General features: G+C 36.6%; 1 protein-coding gene across 2 annotated transcripts; it reads left to right on the forward strand.

Moving 5' to 3' along the window:
• The first annotated feature begins 820 nt into the window (after positions 1-820).
• LOC145218805 (apelin receptor B-like) lies at positions 821-21,818 on the forward strand. Of its 2 annotated transcripts, XM_080086211.1 has the most exons (12): positions 821-1,003; positions 3,176-3,285; positions 4,223-4,363; positions 8,348-8,451; positions 8,947-9,025; positions 10,987-11,207; positions 14,920-15,044; positions 15,693-15,821; positions 16,486-16,571; positions 16,966-18,960; positions 19,127-20,295; positions 20,527-21,818. In XM_080086211.1, exons 1-10 carry the CDS (start codon positions 842-844, stop codon positions 17,081-17,083), a joined length of 1,275 nt encoding a protein of 424 aa, XP_079942337.1. In that variant the 5' UTR covers positions 821-841; the 3' UTR covers positions 17,084-18,960; positions 19,127-20,295; positions 20,527-21,818. The 2 variants fall into 2 exon arrangements, with proteins under 2 accessions (XP_079942337.1, XP_079942336.1); XM_080086210.1 differs by having other exon boundaries at positions 16,966-20,295.
• Positions 21,819-22,438: the final 620 nt, after the last annotated feature.

A 22,438-nucleotide genomic window follows, 5' to 3' on the forward strand; every position in this document is an offset into this window, starting at 1 on the left:
TTATAAAAGTCGCGCCTTGTTTCGAACGTGCCTCATTTGCGTTTGTGCCTTAAACGCTATGGCTCAAGTCCGTTCAGCTGTTCAGTAGTTGTATTCTGTAACAGTTTGAATTGAAGACAAGTAGAGAGGAGATTACCTTACAATACTTGTGTTTTAGATAGAGTGTATGTTAGTTGTGTTATTATTTAATATGCAAGGTACAGGCTTGACAGCCAATAAATCTCAAGATTTTGCCGCATATTTGTGAACTTTGACAATGATAGCGATTTTGCCATTCCAATTTCTTGTGCAAAAAAAGTACATATATATTTACACATAATAATGTCTAACTATAGTATAGGCACTACCAATTAACCTATATGCAATTATGGTATTTATCTTTAAACGGGAAGGCATGCATCATAAACCTATTATAAGAGTCGTTTGGGAAGAAAGAACCGGTTACGACTTTGTTTGAGGACTGATAATGTTTCCATCTGTCTTCAACTAATGTATATGTTCCATACAAAATGTCTTTGTGTCCATGTCTTTGTGTTGACAAGGACTTAGTGGATATGAAATGGCGCGCAGTTGATTTAAGATAGATTTTATTTAACTGTGTGCTGAACATTACCATTATCGCGTTGATTGATGAGAGTAGGCTAAACTGGATGTAACCGTGTTTATGTGTAACAAATACAAAATTCAGGCTTTAAACCACTTTCTACTTAATGCTGAAGTGTTTTAACGACGAAAATTATGTTTTTACTGATTTTCATATCTCCAGTAAGTTTTCCAGTAACATTATTATTTGTTTGTTAACAAATTTTGTTTATCGGCAGGTATATCGTACTGAGATAGGATGAACTGTAATGCGCCTAACATCACTGGCAATGCGACCGAAGAACATGGATTATCCACTGAACTTGTCGTTAGAACTATTATTCTTCCCACTATCTTCACTTTAGTCTGTGTGGTGGGACTAATTGGAAATGGACTTGTGCTATATGTTATGCAGTTTAAAGTAAGTAGGGATTGAGCTCATACGGTTTCTTTACGAATTTGTGGCATTTTGTTGTAAGCAAACCTGAAATGGGGACCCGAACCTACAAGTAGCCTACAATAAGCCACTAATTAGGCTTGAAAGTGGGTATAAGATTGCGGCGCAAATGAGACCCAGTGTTCTGTCAACCTGTTTTTATGCAAATTTAAATGCTAAACCGTCCATCAAAGTTTGTTCGACAGAAACGTTCTCGACAGTCAATCACCTACGTTAAACCATGTGGTGAAGGTTTATTTGTAAGGCAATATATGTAATATTGTGGCGGAATTGCCTTTTCTTACAATCATTACACGGTTGTCATTCCAAACTTACTTGAGTCTTATTTTAACTTCTGCAAGTTGGTTACGCATTTTAGCGTTAGAAAGGGTCTTTTTTACATTTCAATGTTCGATGGTCAAGTTATTAAATAAGATTGAAAACAAGCGACTTTGTTTCAATCCAACTTTTTGTTTCGATTGACTGAATCAGCCACATTCACTTTACTTTTTTGTGTTTGGTGAAGCGTACACATTATGTAATCGATAACAACTGACCCCGCAGATAAGAACATGTTTAAAACCTACGAAAATACTAACACAAAAACGTGGCTGTTTGACTCACCTGTCAACACGGGCACGAAACAAAATGAAGTTAGAAACGACTAATGCAATTCCCTATGGGTTCTCCCGTACGTAGTCAGTGTCCCAAGGTGTGCTTGAAAGGTTTGACTCGTTGGAAACTGAAAGCTAATTTTCTAAGTCGTGCTGTTTTGTGCCATTAATATAACTAATTGAGTTGTGTAAATAGCAAAGATCATCACGTTGTGGTATAGTATTTGTGCGCAAAAACAAAATATTCGCTTTTCTTATTTTGCTATGCTAATTCATTTAAAAAAATGGCGTTTAATTGAAATGCTTGTTGAGAAACATAATTGCAAACGAAAAACAATGCGACTTGTTTTGATTATTGCAGACTTTCGTTATTGCCAACCACGCACTGTTTTTATTCCACTTACGACCGGATGTGCTTTCACTGGGTGACGTGAATACCATTACAAACATTACATATCTTTTTGAACAAATAGTCCTTCTATTAAAAGTCAGTGTCAACACATGCACTATATGCTATTCAACGCCGCATAATATGTATTCGCTAATCGTTGTGTTTGTGGTTGTGTGGCTTTGCTATTTTTCGCACTAAAATAGTTCATTTCTGTCCGAAATGTGCAATTATACTGTTACGGTTTTGTTTCAATTTATTAGGCGCACTTACGGTTTCTCAAGGTTAGCTAGGTGTAAAGAGCTAATTCTCAAAGTACAACATACCAGCAATTGAATTATCTTATTAGATACTCTGACAGGTTTGAAGGTAAAATCTTTTAGTCCTGCTGGATTAATGGAAAATTCTCATCAGTGTTTGTTATCACATTTGACAAATGGAAACGTCCTATTGATTTTCACACGCGCCTTTGCGTACACTTTCGCTAATTGGCTAGTGTTATAAGATAAGACTAAAACTACATTGCTTTAAGTTTTAATGGCATTTTTAATGAGGTGTGAAGAAAAATATCCTGAAAACCTTAAAAAATATTCAAAACCATTCCGGAAATTTACGATTTTTTTACCCATACAGGTGTAACCTATTGGTACTGTTATACGGGGGACATTTTTATAGACCACTTAAAGCCGTTGCTCTAGCCCACATTGAAATCCCATTGATTTAACTTCAGTATGTTTGCCATCAAACATTCGACCTTCCAAATAAGGCTTTAACACAGTTAGTCCTACTGTTGTTGACTGTTCGTTATGTATATACTGCTGTGACTTTCTTTACGGGTAATTTAAAGTAAAGTACTTTTTATTTGCTGTGTGAAAGAAAAACACGGCGACACAATTTCAGTAAACATTGTGATGCACAATAAAGTGTAGGGCACTGTTAATGAATTAAACACGCTGCAGCTACACCGTCATTACAAATCTTTAACAAGAAGCTTGTTACGAGTTTAGAGTATTGTTGGTAAACATGACAACAAAAACTTTTTTTGCCTTCCTATAGCGACAAGAAACCCAATTTGCAGCCACAGTTTTGTACGTTGCGAACTTGTCAAAGGTGTGATACACTTTTGGTTTATGAATATCTTGTATTGTTTTGCAGGTAGCTCGTCGAAGTATCACCGACATTTTTGTGACCAATCTTGCAGTTGCCGACTTCATTTTTCTATCAATGTTGCCGTTTTGGACAACCGAACTCGCATTAAACAACAGGTGAACACAAATCAAACACCATAAACTACGTACTTCATTTGAAAGATTGTATTTCACCCATCAAAGCGCATGTAAACCTATTTCAGAGACAATTGACTTACAAGTACACAATTTTCGGTTTATTTAAAGCCTAAAGTTGGTTCAGCGACATTTCGTTTTTTGCCTATAAATGTTAATTAACACACAATTTAATTTTTTTTCAAAACCAATTTTCTTTCTTTCCGCTAAACATGGGTCCGACTCAGTGATAAGTATAGCGGCAATTTCCCGATATTAACCATACAGCTAAGTGCGTTAGCCGACGTGTAGCTTATGTAAAACGTCAGTATTGTCGCGAAACTGCGATAAAGAAGACACTAAAATGCCTCAATTTAAGCGCGTTTTTTTGCTTTTCGATCGGCCAACACAACTTAAAACATATATTAGCTTGTGTAGGTCGATTTTAAAGGTTGACAGAAATATGGAAACTGTATGCAAACTAGGACCAATAAATAAAACAACCTGACGAAAGATGAAGTTTAATCGATAATGTTTTTAAAAAATCCAATAAACAAGACGTTTTAGTGTCTATTGACTAACAGTTATTGCATTCAGTATTCTTCAGTGGTTTGGCTAAAATAGCTTTCCTAAAAGGTTTAGTGTCACTTAACTCTTAGTTTGTTCCCCACTTTCCAGAAATCGTTAATATCGAACTGCTGTAGCACTGACTAAAGAACTTACTTGTAGTCTACATACATCATTCACATGTTAGCATCACATTATTAACACTATTTATCGATGCGTTTTATGTTGTTTCTTTCAATTTTACTTTCCGGTTTTTGACAAGGTAAAAAAAACGATATTTTTCTTTTGAGCTTTTCTTATTGATTATAGTCCTAATTTGTAAGCGTGTCGTCAATTTCAAATCCAGTTTAAAGCGGTTTCAACTCGTTTTCAGGTGGATCTTCGGGTATGTTCTGTGCAAGCTGACAAGTGCAAGCACTTTGTTTCACATGTACGCCAGCGTGTTCTTTCTTACGGCGATGGCAGTTGATCGTTTGCTTGCTGTGGTGTTTGCTAACACTTGCAGAGCCTTGAGGTATGTCATGGACGTTTTTAAAATAGTTTATAAACAGGGTTTAATGTACATACCCCAAAAAATATTTAAAAATATAAATAAATGTATGGAAATAATATTGACATAAATCTGATTTTCGTCTGATCGTTCAACAAGTTTATTGATGTTTTCCCAATTAAAAAATTACCTAATCTTGACGAGACAAACTATTGTGTGGGATATTGTCATTGGATAAAAAATGTTCCTCACTTAGGACTGTTACCTATGAAATGTTCACACAACGTATGTCTTTACAACAAGTATTTTTTACACTGTTATGAGGCAATAAACACGTCGTTTAGGTTTTGAAAACAACACCCAGAAATATTTTACAACTAAAATGTCCAATTACCGATTTCATGCTATCCTATTAACACTCCGACCTTAACAAACTTTCTTATTTCGAATTCCCATGTTTTTGTGACCATACGACCTTCCAAAATTGTTCTGTAACGAGGTTTGTGGTCCTTAACGACGTCATGCGGAGTTAAATCGGTCTACGCGGCAATTATTGCGAGAAAATTTATTTTGTAAGGATGAAATATGGATGGACAAACTCCAATGGTCTTTCGCAATTACCATCGACTTTGGTAAAAGTTGTAAAAAGGAAAACGAATGGATCGCGCATTCGTGTAAATAATATGTCAGCTGTCAAAGCATTTGATTGACAGGCTGGGTTTGATATACAACAGATTGGCACAGCTTAAACAACAAGTCGTAGTAAAGGTTTCATATAGTGCTGCAACTGTACATGAAACCAGAACAGTTTCAAACAATTTAAATCAAACAGTAAATAAGAATAAAGCAACGACGAAGAAAATTTAATTAAATCAGTTATAAACAAAAGGTTTTAATGCATGTCATTTTCCACTGATCGCCTAGAAACAACCTTGATATTCCGTTATGATTGTTGTATAAGTATTATTTTTGTTTATGGAAACTTAATAGGTCTAAAACTTTCTTAATAGGTCTAAAACTTCTTTTATGTCATGGGGACGATCTTGCCTGACCATAACCCTTTGCTGTCTCGACGAATAAGCATAATGTAATGAAACAGTTTGAAAAAATGATTTTATATGTCCCTAAGTGGTTGCGAACTCAAGAAAATTTTGGTGGATTTTATTTGAGTCGGCAGATTTAGGGCAGTGGTTCTTAATTTTGTACGGATCGCGTACCACCTGACATTTTTTTTTGTATATCACTACGTACCACCCAAACCTAAACCCGGTATGAATGAATAGACCAAGAAATAATCCCACTTTCTCAACCTGTTTAGCATATTTAGCAATTTCAAAAGAATGTCCAAGACACGAGTTTCGCCTAAACCAAGGCTGATCAGTCGGGTCGGATGAGTTGCAATTTTAGATCGGCTTGAAATTAGATATTAGGCTTAAACTCGGTTAGGTATATCACAGAAAGATACTCGTGTACCACCTGAAAAGTTCCGGCGTACCGCTAGTTATGCGCGTTCCACAGTTTGAGAACCACTGATCTAGGGACTCTGAAGCATCGGTATCAGTTTTGCATATTACAGTCTATACAACATATGCGCCAAAACGATTAAGTCACAAAATTACAGTATTTAAAGTAGTTAATAATCACTGTCTATAGTTTTGGTGCAAAATGGGCTTGTTTACTCTTGAGGGTGTCATTTTGCATACCATGGTGTCCATGCAGCGAGTCAATTACCATGAATAATCTAATATTCGCGTAACATTTGACCATGCAGAGGGTACGGGTCATGGCTTAAAAAGGGTTAATGAAATGGCGGGTTACAAAGCCCGATTTAATCCCATCGCTTTGCCTATTAACCTTAGGGAATGGCCCAGTCTATTGGGACTCATGCATCCGGGGGTAACTGACTTCCCAAAGACCATGTGACATCTTCAAAGGCCGCCATATGACACTTCTTTAGCATTTTATTAGCCAGGCATCTATTTATGCCACCCTTTAGCATTCTGCGTACGTTGCAGTATTTAATAAGCGTGGTATCCAAGATTTTGAAATGGCTGCAAGCATGTTTTTTTCAATGGAAAACTTTGGCATTGCAACTGGCATTGGAAAGGGGTATAATTTGGCCAGTATTTCAGCCGTATGACGTGCACTTCGTTGCACGAATCCATCGTGAATGTCAAACCCAAAACGGATCAATACACATAGTCAAATACGAATATATTATTTCAGCAGCTAGAAAACGGGTACTAAAACTTATGCCATGTCGAGCATGCAGCAAAGGCTCATTTTCATTATTTTAATGATAACCTTTCCAAAGCATGACTTTGTGCCTTAAAATGTCTTTTAAATACGCTTTTACCCAAACAGTAGTTATTTTTTAATCAACTTTTGCTAGCTTGAACTGCGTAAGCTAGGTTCGTTCAAAACTAATCCAAATCGTCCAGAGCAGCGCTTTTTAAGCTTTCAGGCTATGAGTGACCATCGGCGGAATTGAAAAAATCATGTAATGAAACAGAAATTAAAATTTGAATATGTTTTTCTGTGTCATTAGGAGATCGTGGACTCAAAGTTAAGAAACCTGTAGTAACCCCAGTGTCTTATATTTAAGTTCAGTCGAGTCTGTCATAAATCTTGGAACACAGGGTTTGTATGATACAACCACAGAGCCTTGAGTTTGGTGTTTTCACGGTGATAATTGTGCTGCTGACACGATATGTTGCATGGCAAAAGACGCGCCATCAATTATTAATATTTCAGACGAATATTTTGACGTCTCGTTTCGTTCCCGAACGTAACGCACGCGACGCCACGACAGCTCGGTGATATAAACGTTCCAACAAACATGCTGGGATTTCAACGTTCTTAGTGCGGAAATTTGTTGTGTCGACCTTTTTCATAACATTAGACTGTAATTATGGACTAACAAAATTTGCTAGAAATTAAATCTTTTAATTTTTGAACTTATATTAACTTTTAACAATTTTGATAAAATGACTATTCATTAATCTCAACTAAAATTGAATTCGAGTTGGTTATAAGTATTCAAAATCATGTCTCAATCCGTTAAACTCACAGTTGTTTTTTGTTTTGTTTTTTAACAAACGGATTTGATTTGGGCCTAACTTGACAATAATTACCCAGCTAAGTAGCCAGTTGCAGGACTTAACCTAAAGCCTAACTTCCTGTTTAAGCCAATGTTTATTATTGCCCATCGTGTATGTCTGCTCTATTGTATTCTATACTGACATACTTTTTGTTGGCTTTTATGGACCTGTCAATCAAACTTGCGGATTTAAACCGGCTTCTTAAAAGCAATTCAGGTTCGTGATTGTACTTTTGGGTTCAGGTCGGGTTTGGACTCATCTGTGGTCAGAGTTGTGTGCTCACTGCAATACAAAGTCCAAGTGGAATATGAGCTCTGTTTTGACCATGTAGGCTACAGCATGTGGGATTTGATGAAACTTATTGCAATAAGAGCCCTTATATTCTGTTGCAATATGAACTGTTTCAAACGGATCTGTCGCACCGTCTGGCGGTGTGTTCCTTTATATCACAAATTTGTCTGCGTGCCGGACAGCGATATATTATGTTGGCAGGATATTAGATAGCAACGTGGACATGTGAATATCGCTAAACTTGAACATTAAAAACTTTTGTATAACTTTCTACGCGTGTGTGGGATCTGTTACTGGGCCGACAGAACCTATAGGGATACACAAATACAAAACCTAGAGTACACAGATGTAATCTACCGTTATTCTTACATGGAAGGTTGCCAATAACTTATTGTGGAAAAACAACCCAATCCTCTTACCAGACAAACGTGTCATTGATTGACAGATTTCAACATCTTCTTATACACAAAACGTTTTAAAATATATTTATATGCAACTCTGCAAAACCATTGATTTGCCTTTATATAAATGGTGCATGTACCTGCCTCTTAACTACACTTAACCACCCTGTAATGTATGGAACTTGAATTTAATACTGATGATGTTTTATTGACAGGAGCCGCTCAACAGCGCTGATTGGATCAATTGCTGTGTGGATTATATCAGTCGGTCTTAGCATTGTTCCCGCCGTGTTTCGAGGACTGAACGAAACTGAAACAGGCATGTTTTCAGCACAAACTAGCCTATTTTTAAAACAAACCTCATTGACAAAATATTCTCTAACTGTGTGATGTTTACATATATTGTTTAACACAATTTTGTTTTTGTATTTCGCCACCGAATTGGCAGAAAAAGTCTCCTTTCTATTTCCATTTAAAGCTTATTTATCTCAAACCAAAATATTTTTCGTTAACGGTTGAATTGGGTTTGTGTATATTTACGTTATCCATCAGAACGTGATATATATGTATATGCATGAATATTGTTGCTTGACATTCAAATCAAACTCCAAAATATGTTGGGCTTATAATAGATCGGGATTTTCCAAATGTCAAATCTAAAATCGCGCATCGACCTTCTAACGCGGTTGAGTTTTAGCACTTCGGGATTTTATTTATTTAAAAGTTCCGGAATAATACTTAATATTTCGCAGTGTTCTATAGCTTTAGCAATCAAAGAAACTTTGCGTGAAACAAATGTTTGTTTTTTAAACAGGCAAATACCACTGCACATGGACTTTTAACGAGACGATGCCGGAACGCAAGCCTTTCTTCATCTTTCACTTTGTTTCGAGGTAAATAAGTTTGAACTTTTTAACGACTAACTTGATGTGATAAGTAATAAACAAGCCAATATATTTAACTCCCGGTTTTGCTTGAGGACGTCATAATAACAAAATATGTAGACAAATTTACTGGAAAAATGTGCATTTAAAATTCAAACGTTTCTATGACCAATGTTCGCTTTCCATTTGTAGTTTTGTGAAGGCCGGTCCGCGATACAATTTCAGTTTAAAAAACGGCCCGCAGTGCAAAAAAGGTTGCCGACCCCTGTCGTAAGAAACATATAAAAAGAACGACCTAGTAGAGAAGCATGCTAATGTTGCCACAGTGAAGAATCAAACTGTCGCATTGGCATGTCCTGTTTTCTGTGATGTCACGCAGTAAAACAAAAAAAATAACATCTCTCTTTCACTTTCCGAAGCTAATCTATATTACAATTTAGTGTAATAACCAGTCCAAATTTACATCCAGGCTATTGACCAAAACGTATGGCTTACCTGTGAAACCGATTAAGTCGGGTTAAATATGGGCAAAATCACTAATACATACGGTTCTGTATTCAAATATGGTGATTATCATAGTTGTAACGAGATATTTGTGGTTGTCTTATTTGCACAAATGTTGTAACCGTTAACTTGGTAGGGATAAAGTTTCATAAAAGGGTCTGACAATATGCTTTGAAAAGACCTATAAAACATGTTTAAATTATAAAATTCACTTCAATGTCTGCAAATGTGTCATATTAATTAGATCAATCATTCCCATGTTAACTCCATATACACGTGTTATATGCTTTCACTTAAAACAGCGGTGGCCAACCTTCTACATACCATTCGCCAACTTTTTAACATACTGTGTTGGATGCGCCATAAATGTCTCGTAACCCCACCTTCTATGACTTCTTCTTGTATATAGAGAGAAAGAGAAAGAAACAACTTTTGCATGAGAAGGATAGTAATAAGAAATAAGAACTATTAAGTAAAAAATAACTCTGATAAACTATATATATATATATAATTAATGGGGCTGGCTTAATTTATTTATTTATTAGTTTGGTAATTTGATTTTCATGATTATCAAAAGAAGGCAATGCGCCCTTTCTAATCATGCAATGCGCCACGTTTGGCGCATGCGCCATAGGTTGGCCACCACTGACTTAAAACAATGTGATTTTATTGGTTCTTATCAAATCGACAAAAGATTAATAATAAGTCTTGCCTTAGATCAAACTTTAATTCTTGACATTTCATGTAACCCATCAAATCGGTGAAATAAATCTCGTTGGCGGATCAACATGCGACCACTGTCATCTCGATGCAACGTAATTTAGGTTTTTCGGCTTTAATTATTTCGACCCAACGTATATGATCTTATGTATAATTTATCAAGTTTATGGCGGTTTGGCAATTATAGCTCTCCTTATGTTATGCAGAAGCTCGGGGAATTAGAGTTTCATTTGGTCTTTATACACGAATATTTCTGCTTGAAATTCTTAGAAAACATCTTTAAATTCATTCATAAAAAACATTTATACCATTACTAGTCGTAAGAAATCTTAACATCTTGCTTTGTTTAGAAATGTGTTTATGGGACCAACCTGTACAAGATAATGTAACCAAATAACGCTGATTTTGTCTGATCTCAGATTTTTAAATTTTGACGTTTTGTATTTCCATACAATCATGTCTAAATAGTTTTATCCTTTAGTACAAACTTTTTGTATTTGCATCAACGTTAAGGCAAAAACATGGCGTTTACCTCTTTGAAGATAAAATTTACTATCGGTTCCTTGACACACTAACTTGATACCTAAAACTTATACCGAATCAGCCGAACTCCTAGCATTTCCATTTGGCATGGCGCAGGCTAAAAGATTTGTGTGTTGATCGCTGGTTTGCACAGACGCTTCAGGGCTGATCCCATTTGTGTTCATCTTGACTAAGTCAATTGATGTTTGCTATTTGGTCATCAGATCTGTAATCGGGTTCACACTGCCCCTGCTGGTAATCGCTGCTTGCTACACCAGTATTGCTGTCTTCCTCAAGACTCGTAAAACTGGAGGAAAGTTAACAGGAAAACTACAGGAACGGGTCACAGTCCTGGTGCTGGTGGTGATCGTTGTCTTTATCGTCTGCTGGCTTCCCAACCAAGTCTCCAATATAGTTTACGTGCTACAAGCTCTCAAGCTTATGGGTAAGTCAGTTAATCTATTGGCAAACCCAGTGTGTAGGAGTTGAGTTGAGTTTATTTTGTTTGCGAAAGGAACACACAGCTACGCAATAGCACTAAAAAATCAACCAGGCAAAACTGGTGCGCAACGTTCAAACTTTATATACAGAAAGCGTTGTAGGTCACGAATATGGTCATTAATGTTGCATACGTTCGACTGGAAATTTCAATGGTGCAAAGAGATTAACGTTGCTTTCCACCTTTTAAACAGTTGCAGTAAATTTTGCTGCGCAACGTTGAAACTTTTTATGTCAAAATTGATAAGTAATTTAGTTGTTTCATACCATATCAAAATATGACTTTTATGTTTTGCTCTTGAGGAAGTTCATGCTTCTTGCCAAAAGAGCTTACTCATTACATGCAAATATTCCAAATACGTTTCATATCTTTGTGTAATAAATTCACTAACAAAAAATAGCGCATGCAATGTAAACGCAATAGAAAGTCTTATCAAATGTGGCTTGCCACCAAACGCAGAAAGGCCAAGCGATAAGACAAACAAGTCGAAAATAATTGTAACAAAATGACTGACAAATGGCACAGATCAATAGGTAACTTACAGGCTTACTTGGTTTTGTGGGTTTTCAGTTAGCTGACTGAGAGTGTGTCTAAACGAAAGTGGACAAAAAATACCTATGGGATTTACCCTGTTTCAAAATGTATGACTAAAAGCTGACCTGAAGTAGATTGAAACCTGTCTACTGTAATGCATTCACCTGCCATTATAATGAACGATAACACGACATTATAGGTAGGTTAAGTCATGCATCATTCCAAAAAAAACTCTTAACATATCGGCAAGCTGTAAATGAGAGTTTGGCGAACCTTACGTGGCACCTAATGGTGATTTTGGCAACAAATATTATATTTGGCTGTTCGTTTAAAGTCCCAAAACCCATTGGGAAATATCAGGGAATCAGACAGGGTTTACAATCGATTTGCTGTGTAGTTTTCCCTTGCGTTTTACAACGGTTACGTAAGAATCACAATAACCTGACAAATCTGCTAATACGTTGAAACAATTTTCAGTTGAGGAACTTTAAATTAAAAAAAAAAATTTTTTTAGTTTAGTTTTTTTGCGAGTGCTTCTTTTTACACAGCAATTTTCTATTTAAAATTGCGAGATGCTTGCATTGTAATATAGTTACTCTTTTTAGGCGAATTCACACATTTTGCATTTAATGTAATTGCTTCTTGTCAGTCTTCTTGTGGCTTTTAGCAATTTCCATTGTAAGCATTTAAACAGCATTGGACTTATGTGGGGGTGGGGGTCAAACAAATTGGTCTATAAACATTTTTACTGCATCACCTACTTAAAACCAAAGTGTTTGACCCCCACCCCCACATAACTTCAAAACTGTAAAGGTGGCCAGTACCAGAGGTACATTAGGCGGTTCAGAGTTGGTATTTCATGTGCAGAATAACTTTGCACAAAAGCGCTTTTTCCAATTTATCAAACAAAACATTGCGCGCCAACTTTAAGACCACAACCGTTTTGCAAAACACAGCATATTACTATGTAAATAAATGCAATAAATCTATCGCTTAGCAATGAACGTACATAGTCAAATTAAACGTACACGGTCAAAGATAATCTCTTGCATAACACAGTTGTATTTCGCTGCATATCAAAATATACAACCATGCAATATTGATGAGCTCAGCAATAAAGCCGTAAAAAGTTCCTTTGCTGCTGAAGGGATTCATTCGCAGCTTAACGGTATCATTTACAAACTCAAAGTAACCGGACCCGTTTTATCGCCAAGTTGACTCCACATTGCACTTCTTAATCGGTTTGGGCGGATCAGGTGTTTTGTTAAAGGATCCCCGTGGGTTTGTTTAAAACTTACAGGAGATCTAATAACTTCGCAAAAACGACGCTCGTTTAATATAAGGCATTTCTGTCCAACGTAGAAATGTGCATTTACAAGAGCATGTGTAAAAATACTGTTATATTGCGTTGTCAATTGCCTCTTAAACGGGTGTCAAGCATGAATAATATATTGATTTTGCCATCATGCGGAATTTTGACTATTTTCCGTTTATTTACATCTAAGTCGCATAATCTTTACTTATTAAAGGCTGTATTATAGGTTCTTCTAAACTCGCCGATGATCGCCAATGTGTTCAATGAACTTAACTATTATATCTTCTGGCTTGATGCATATGCCTATACTTGGCCCTTAATTAATAAAATATTTTTTTGACAGAAAAGTCTTTGAAGAGCAGTTTTAGATGGCGAATATTTAACGTTTTTTTGTTATGCACGGCCGCCAGTACATATATATTCTAATGAAGGAGCCACGATTGTGTACGCCAAAATTTGTTATTATTTTCCACCTGATCTAGATTGATCAAATGTCGCATAAAAACATAAAGCTAAGAATGAAAAATCATTTCCAAGTAACAAAATCAGTCAATAAATTTACATGAAATATATATATTTCGCCCAACTGGCACCTTCAGTTCGATATCAATGTTTAAATAGTCCATGCTGCACTTTGGGTAGATTCGTAGAAAAAACATACAAGCTGCGTCCCCAAAAAAATTGCACACCACCCCCAACATTAAAAATGCGTCAAGGGACAATTGTTTACAAAATAAATTATTTCTAGTTCCAGTTCCGCCCATTAAAAATTGAATAGTACAGATCGCTGTAGGTTAAACGCTGTTATTCTGGGTCAGTGGCCCTAAAGTTGGGTCGCTTAAAAACTATTTAATTCGCCTGTTTCTTTTAGAGATGGCGTAAATGTCACAGTCAAGTCAATTTTTTGCGTTGTCGCTTCTTTACATTGTCATGGTTAAACAGTTACGTAAAACAGCTTGTCATTTGTAGTTTTATCATGAAGTTATTGCAATATAAAACAGTTACGTATTGCTGGTATATGACTTTTTAGCACATTGAAAAAATGCTGAAATGTAACTAAAACGTAGCCTATATGAGCACGTTACATAATTGTCAAACAAATTTTTATATTTAAACATTTGTGTCACCTTTCTGAAATAGATTTAATCCCACGGCTCTAGTTAATCAGAAGGTTTCATCATGATTGAAGGCAGTCGGAATTTTAGCGGCAGGCTTTACGTCATGGTGTGATTGGGTCACAAACATGGTGATCGCTCGTTAACTATGCGACCTGTGGTTTCTCGTCAAAACGACATTAAATATTTATGCCGCTGGGTGTCAGTCATGCGTCCCAGCGAGAGATAACTGTTCTCTGAATGTTGACCTTAAACACTCGGATTGTACATCTTCCTCTGTACATGCAATAGCAAAGGGGATTACATAGAAACTGAGCGAGAAAATAAATCGTCTTTCTAATAATGGTGCAAAACTTTTGGTGAAACGGCTTTTACCGTTTGCGAATAAAGTTTTGCATACGCTGAGGCCCTGTAATTGATAACAAAACTGTTTTGATAGATATTTGGCTTCTGTATCTATTTTTTTTTAGGAAGCCAAAAAATATTGTTTAAATGGCAAGTAGACGCACGGTGTCCCGCCATGAGATTTTTATCTCGGCTCAGCAGAATCAAGGTGACTGTGATGCGACCGACAATGTCAAAACAGCTCGGTTTCCTTAATAGCTAGGGTTTTTATGTTGTTATAGTACGGTCTACTGTTCAATGCTGGGGCACTGTTATGTTCAGTATTTTATATTTCGTTGTCTATGTTTAGCCGAACCGGATTGCCCGTCTCTACTCCATTATTACATCCATATGTTCAGCACCTGTTTAGCGTGGGGACATAGCTGTGTCAATCCGATACTGTATGTGATTATGCGGAGAGACTTGAAAACCAAGGTAAAAGCTTAAGTTATATCAGAGTTGTAACCCTGAAAGCTTAAGACCGAAATCAGAGTTGTATACAGGTCACAGTGCGTTTTTCACAAGATAATGCTCTGATTACAATGCAGTGATATTAATTGGAAACTCGCATATTTAGAAATAAAATATGGTCAAGCCCAGGTTTTTTTTAAGGTTTGGTTTGGGTGACCGCTAAGCAGTTTTAAGAGACCGCAAGTGTTTCATTTAAATACCAAAAAATAGCCATATTTGCTTAAACGAATTATTTATTAGGCTACTGGCAAATTTTGGGAAACCGCTGGAGAACGGTCCCCCAAAACACCTTAAAAAAACACTGGTCAAGCCAATAAGTGACAAGCAGACAACATTGTTCCGACCTATAAGTTCTTACCAGTACAGCTGGTGACGAGAGTATAGATCTTATTGACTAGAGTAGCCATCCAACGACAGTTTGTTGGGAGTAACAGTCCATAAAACCATTTTGTTCGATGCCACAAATATGTTGTGTTGTATGACTAAAGTGGGTTTCACCCAGCAGTTGTATGACTAAAGTGGGGTTTACCCAACTTAATATCGCCCAGGTTGTTAGTCTGTCCTGTTTATCCTGTTTGTAATACCAGTAAATCTTAAGTTTGGAATTTTCAGATCGTGGACACACTCAAAGAAGCAGGAGCGAAATGTGGTCTCGTCACAAGAGCTGAAGAACTTTTTGCCAAAGCGAAATCGAAACGAGAGAATTTAAATAATCTACACGCCGCTCCCAATGTTGTGATAGTAAGTGAGAAATGTTTAAACAAGGCACTAAAGCTTCTTTTCCAGCGTACGAGACGAAAGCTTACGCCGAAACGTCAGTACAAAAATACTATTGCCAGAAGTGTTTTAGAAATTCGAAACCGTTTGTCCTAAATCCTAGTGAATTGGTCCAGGGAATTATGCCCAATTCTGTTGCCATTCTTTTAACGATTTCCACCTTTTATATTATAAAGCACAAGTTAGGAAACATTTATTTGCAGGCTAAAATCAGTTAGCTATCGAAACCTTATGGGTTACTTTTAGAAACACGTCCAAATTTTTCAAGTAATGCTTCGCATTTATGTGTCCAAACCAATCACTTTCCGTGTTGACAAGTGGGCCACGAAATATCGATTTTCTTCGCTATGCGTTCATGTCATTAAGTAGCCGCAGAGCTTGATTACGAAATTCAGATGTGCATGACAACGGTATACAACTTTTTATTGATTTTATTATTTATCCAAAACAACTTCACACAATATAATCAAATTGCAATTAATTTCTTTCGACCACGTTTGATGTTTTTAGCCCTAAATAGAAACGGCAAACAGCAAAAATGTGTTATTACTTATTACTCCAAAAGCTGTGCAAGTTTGGCATCTTAGAGGGGCAAAAACGAGTGCTTTTTAACATTTTTTTTGTTCAGGTTTCGGCAACTAAAGGGGACAGCTTCGAGGAAGTTCATTGTGACATCGACGGTCTTCTGGTGACAAGATCAACGAATTTAACTAGGTATATACTTTGTTTATTGTTGTGCATCACCTATCAAACCTCTCGAAACTTTTCGAAGCAGAAAATATTTATTTCGCCAGCGTGTTTTTAGCCTCAAATAGTCCGCCAGCGTGGTGACTTTTAAACAAGTTTCGTATTTAAAATCCGTTTGTCTGTGTATTGGCCCTGCCTAAATCAAAGGCTAGCAAAAACCATCAACTACTAAGCCACATAACGAACCCGATTTTTTCCAGCAAGGAATCTAATGTTGTTCGGCTGCCAGAAAATACCTTTTAAAAAGTTTGAGCGCAGTCGCTTTTAGTCCTACGGTCATGCAACCCTGGTCATACTTTATATCCGAGTAAACCCGGCTGGAGCAACTGATCCTTTTTCAAGTCGATCCTATTTGTTACAGCAAGAACTGCGAGAGTCCGAGCATGGAGCTTAATCAGAGAGTGGAGACAAAGGCCTTTCTTACTCCGCCACAACCAAACAAAACCTTGAAACCAACACATCAAAATTCAACGCTTTGACTTTACTTGCCTCATAGGCAACACAAGCACCGAACGTGCCTGTTCATCTATCTATAGTTGCGAACTATATTTGCCTTCAAACACTCCGGTATGTTGGGTATCAAAGGTACGCCTGGAACTGCAAGCATTGCTGTTACTGCAGGTATGGTGGTACTACCAGTTTAATTATTGGTGCCTCAGGATAGGCATTGCACGTTTTTGTGTGAATTTGTCACCGAATTTCACCTTCCATGAAGTTTCACAGACTCTTTTTGGCTTATTCACGACTTTTGAGCTGCAGTTTTTTGCTACTTTCTGCAGTATTATTTATGACTTGTCCAATTGACGCTTGTTACTTTGTGTAAGTCCAACGCAGCCGATTTTGGTACATTTTTGTATACGATTAATGCTAGTTTCATATTTTTGCCTACGTGTTTTAAAGTACCTGGTAATATGACCAAGCAACCGTTTTTGAAAGGACTTATTATGATTATAATGCTTTGACCTATGAGAAAAGGTTTGTGGCAATGGCTAATTTAAATAACATATTGGTTTCTGCGGTATTTGACATAATCGTTACTAAGGATAATTCCCAACATTCTGTTGTGCAAAAAATAGCAGATTTAAGCTCACTGCGGTAAAATACATTATATTCCCTACGTTCCAACTAACTTTATAGTTGCCTTTTCCAGAACAAAGTATTACAAATGATTAAGCAAGGTATATTCGGTTTGATTTTCGTTTGAGCCTTGGTAACATGTGCCAGTTATAATTAAGCTAATCCGTATAGACGCACTATATATACGTCTTACATAGTAACTATTTAGCTTAAAGTGAAGCATATTACTCCTCGTTTTAGCTCTGTTCGGATTTGCTAAAACACATTGCTTTGTGTGCACTGTTACAGTTCCGATTGAAGTAATAAATCATGTTAACCTAAATATTTTTTGGTTTACTGCAACACAATCTGATTTCTTGGATAACCATAAAAATACAAACGTCAAAAATTGTAGTAAAAACGTTAAAAGCTGAAAAACATATTAATTACAGCACATTTTTTACACGTGAAACCACCCGTATTTTTTAAAAATTGATTGATTTTTGTCTGGCTTTCAAATGCTTTCTCGGCGGAGGTTGTGCCTTTCGCAATCAATCAGTTGACTTTAAACACTTCTCACTAATCGGTGCAATGAAGCCTGCCATTGGACGGTTACAGCGCGCCGATATGACGTTTAATGGGCAAGCGTTTTGATTGGTCGAAACAAAAAGAAAAAAAAAATAACCGTCACACCTTGGAACGAATTGATAAGCAGTGGAACATAACCACTTGTTTCCGCTGGGTGCATTTTTTGTTGAATCCTGAATAATTGGTCGGGTCAGTATTATGTACTAATAAAATAATACCAAACCTATATTTTATCGCCGAAAATGCTTGTAAATTTTGAATAATTTTAAAAGCCATAAATTTCATAAGTACCTTCAATGTATAACTAAATGCGTAGTTTATAGGTGCTGTTTAAACCGTTGCAATGCGACTGCTTGTGTAATGTAGGGGTAGCAACAATGCCTCTTACGCATAAGTTTTGGGTTCCAATCCCGCTGATTTTTTACCTTTTGTTTCGCAGACTTGTAGAAATGCCGGAGGTTAGGGCTATTCGGGTCAGGTGAAGGTTTAAAATCATAAATAACGTTAAAACCAACCGCAATCATAAGAATTTAATAGTTTCTCCAAAAATACAAAAATATATTTACTGTCCCCTAGCGGAAAAGTGTTGTTATATTCCATTGCCTATCGGCTTGTCACCTTGGACGCGTGTGGTCGGTCATTCTTTCTTTATCAACTTGTGATGAAGGTGGCTGTGTCGAGGGGAGTCTGCTAGAAGATGGAAAAGTTGCAGGTAGTTTGTTTGTTGTAAATCAACTTGTTCGGTGTCTGTGTAGAAGTAAACTTGGGTGCACACTGGGCAACTTCTTGCACTGATACCGAAATGTATAGTTTGCAAGATTATGTATTGAGGTTAGTTTTTGAATACACGTTTCTGCTGCTGGTTTATTTTGTTTCAGGTTATCCAATGGCTGCTCTTCAATGACACAACGGAAAAGCATAGCTTCCAGGCGACAGATAAATCCTGACATGTTATGCAACAGCCAACACGGAACTTCAAATAGGCAAGTAACAGTTATATATGTTGAATGTATATGTATAGTGTCTAGTAGGGTCAGCATGTGGGGACTGTGTAAAGTGCACTTATGCGGTTCACGCATGTTGATATAATTAAAACTTTTTTATTGTAGTTTAAATTGTCTGTGAATTTCGGGTACTCCTTTTGCTTTGTTTTGCAGGAAAATGTTCCTGCAAAAGTGTTGGGCGACGGTGAAGCAACGATAACAAAAAGCATCAAAGTATTCAGTTAAGTGATATTATTTTATTATTAATATAAGTCTCGATCCCAGTAGGTGTAGGTATGACTACTCGCTGCATATTTGACAACCTTTGGTTTAAAGCAAACATAGTCAGTCATCTAGTTGAACAGGTGCGTATGTGTAACATTGCAGTTGTAATGTGAATTGTATAGCGTATAGTAGGGTCAGCATGTGGGGACTGTATAAAGTGCACTTGTGCGGTCTACGCATGATATTACAACTTTTTTATTAGAAATGTATAGAAAATGAAAACTGTGCTGCTTGACTAATTAGGACGCAACATTAAGTGAAAGTTAAGGCTGATATCTTTTAACTTGTCGTTTAGTAATCCACTTATACCGATGCTGCTGTAAATAGCAAGCATGGTGTTGGTTGTTTTTGCATGTCCACTTGATTGTTTTGTGTTTTCTGTAATCCAGGGGTCGGCAACCTTTTTGGCACTGCGGACCGTTTTTGAAAGTGAAATTTTATCGCGGACCGGTCTTCAAAAAACTACAAATATTTAGCGATGAAACGCCTCAATTAGTTTATCATCCCCGGGATACATGGCCAAAATGTTTTATAGCATTTAACCTGAAAAATTATAAGGCCAGGTGACAAACTCTTCGCGGACCGGTATCAGGCCGCGGACGTCGGTTGCCGACCACTGCTGTAATCAGCATCCGTATATTTGTGTGTTTATAAACTGTTTTTTTGTTCAAATGACGTTTACCGAACCAATATACTGGGTATAGTTTCTTTGCCGACGTGATTCAAGCAACTCCGGTTTATTTCCACCAATCAATTCTGGAAAGGATTACATTTCAGGGGTAAATTGTGATAAACTCTATAGTAGATGACAATTAAATGAATAAAGGTAATGAAATAGATTAATGCGAACTAAATTCAAAATCCTAGTTCTGATTTTAATAAAGTAGTATATTGCTAAAGGCTATTATGGGTGCACACTGTTTTAGCCGGTAGCTGTAAGTTTAGTAAATAGTTTAATGCAACAGTTTGTGGACTAGTATTTTTTAGTCTGTTGTGTATTCTTGTTTCAGTAACAAATCTAAGTTCTGTTTGAGGAAAAGAGTATGATGATCACACAACTACGGACATTTATTGAATACGGACAATACGTCAGAGTGGATTGATGACGTCATGCCTCTCTCTCCCCTTAAACTTGCAGATAATAACTGGATTGTGCTTTTGCTTTGGCGCTTTTGTGTGGTTTCGTAAAATAAAATTTCCTTTTGTGTTTGTAGATCAATATGCACATATGTTAATCGTATTTGTTTAGTGTAAGTTTGTTGTTGTACTTTTATAGATCTATGTATTTATTGATGTAAATATGTATGTTATACGTTCTTCACTATTGTGTTTTTATTGCGTTCGTTGTAAATTTAGAAGTGTATGGTATAGTTTCGTTAGCTATTCGGTGAACTATGTTTTTTTAGTGTATGGCTTTTATTTTTTTCGTTTATTGCTTCGTTTACCATAAAACATAGACAGGCAGTTCAGTTTCATAACGATAATCATCATCCAATCACAAGTTTTGTTATGTTTTACTCGTCTATATATATTGCAGTGTTACTTAAAGGGCGCACCCGTCTATCGTTAAATCAAAATTTCCCAGTGCACTGTTAAAAACAACATGCCAAGACGGCCCTGATATTTAAATAATCATCGTTCAGATGAAGTTCCTTTGTGCAAAATGTTTATAAACTAGTAAGAAACCTGATGAAGTATTAGTTGATTTAAATTGTAGGCCTCTTAATCTTCTTATTCAAATACTATGAAGTGGGTCGTGATCGCTCGGGTTGATTACACTATTGGATGTATGTTCTTCTCGCCTTAGCTGTCGTATTGTGTATTTTTGCGTAACTATTTCAGTTTGGCCCCATCAACTGCCTAAACTTTACTAACTGAACTACCGCGATTGGTTTTGAGGAAACATTTTTGGGTTGTGGTTCTGCAGTTTCCTTTTTCGTTATATTGGCATCCCTGTTTTCCTTGGACTTAACTACTAGGTACAACATATTCACCAGGTGGTTTTATAACCGGTGGGAACTATGTATACCAGCGAGCACGACCAAACACTCTGGTATGTTTCTATCTCAACTTTTCGTTACATCCACTGAAACCTATCCAGATTTGACGTTGTGATGTTATCCGAGTCTTCTGCATATTTCCAGTCGGGGCATGGGTTTAAAACACGGCGTAAAATTTGCAGTTTGAATAACATTTGGAGGTCGAAGGGATCAGTATGAATTCTGCGGGTTTAAAAGTCAAATTTCTGAAGCAGATTTGTAGTTTTACATGGTCCTACAGTACCAATAAAAGATACACTATATTGTCGTGGTTTGGTTCCTATGTTATAGGCTACATAATAAAAAAAATGTCTGACAGTTTTAGCGGTTGAAATTTAGTAGTCAAGAAACAAAGATAAAAACATATAAGAGTAAGATGTAATTTTAGTTTGATGGTTCAATGTTTTCAGGAAAAAATGTGGCGTAAGGCATTTCTGGCTCTGACAAACAAGTAGCCTTATATAAAATCACTATGTTCAAGTTCGATCAATAAAAATGTGCTATTCCCCTGACATTATTGGATTGGCTTGTCTGACCTTGAGCAACAAAGAGTTTGAAAATATGTTAATGGCGGTGCTGTATGAACCCACAATGCCCTTTTTACTGGACAACTTTGAACTTCCGGATGGTCGATGGTTGGTGTGCAACAAATGCACTCGCTATCTCTAAGAGAATCTTGAACTAACCGCAAACGATTCATTTGGTTGTTAGCCTCCGCGAAATATCATGTTGTTAGTAAAGTGACATAAGCCTACAAGAAAAAATGAAATGGACATTATTAGTATTCTCTATATTGTGCTTCTTTGTTTACCGCTGATCAATATCTGCAAGTAAAATTTTGTGGAGAGTTTTTCTGTGCACAGTTTTAATCGGCTTTAGTGTT

This window comes from Phallusia mammillata, chromosome 3, assembly GCF_965637545.1.
Source record: "Phallusia mammillata chromosome 3, kaPhaMamm4.hap1.1, whole genome shotgun sequence".
In the NCBI taxonomy this organism is placed as follows: Eukaryota; Metazoa; Chordata; class Ascidiacea; order Phlebobranchia; family Ascidiidae; genus Phallusia; species Phallusia mammillata.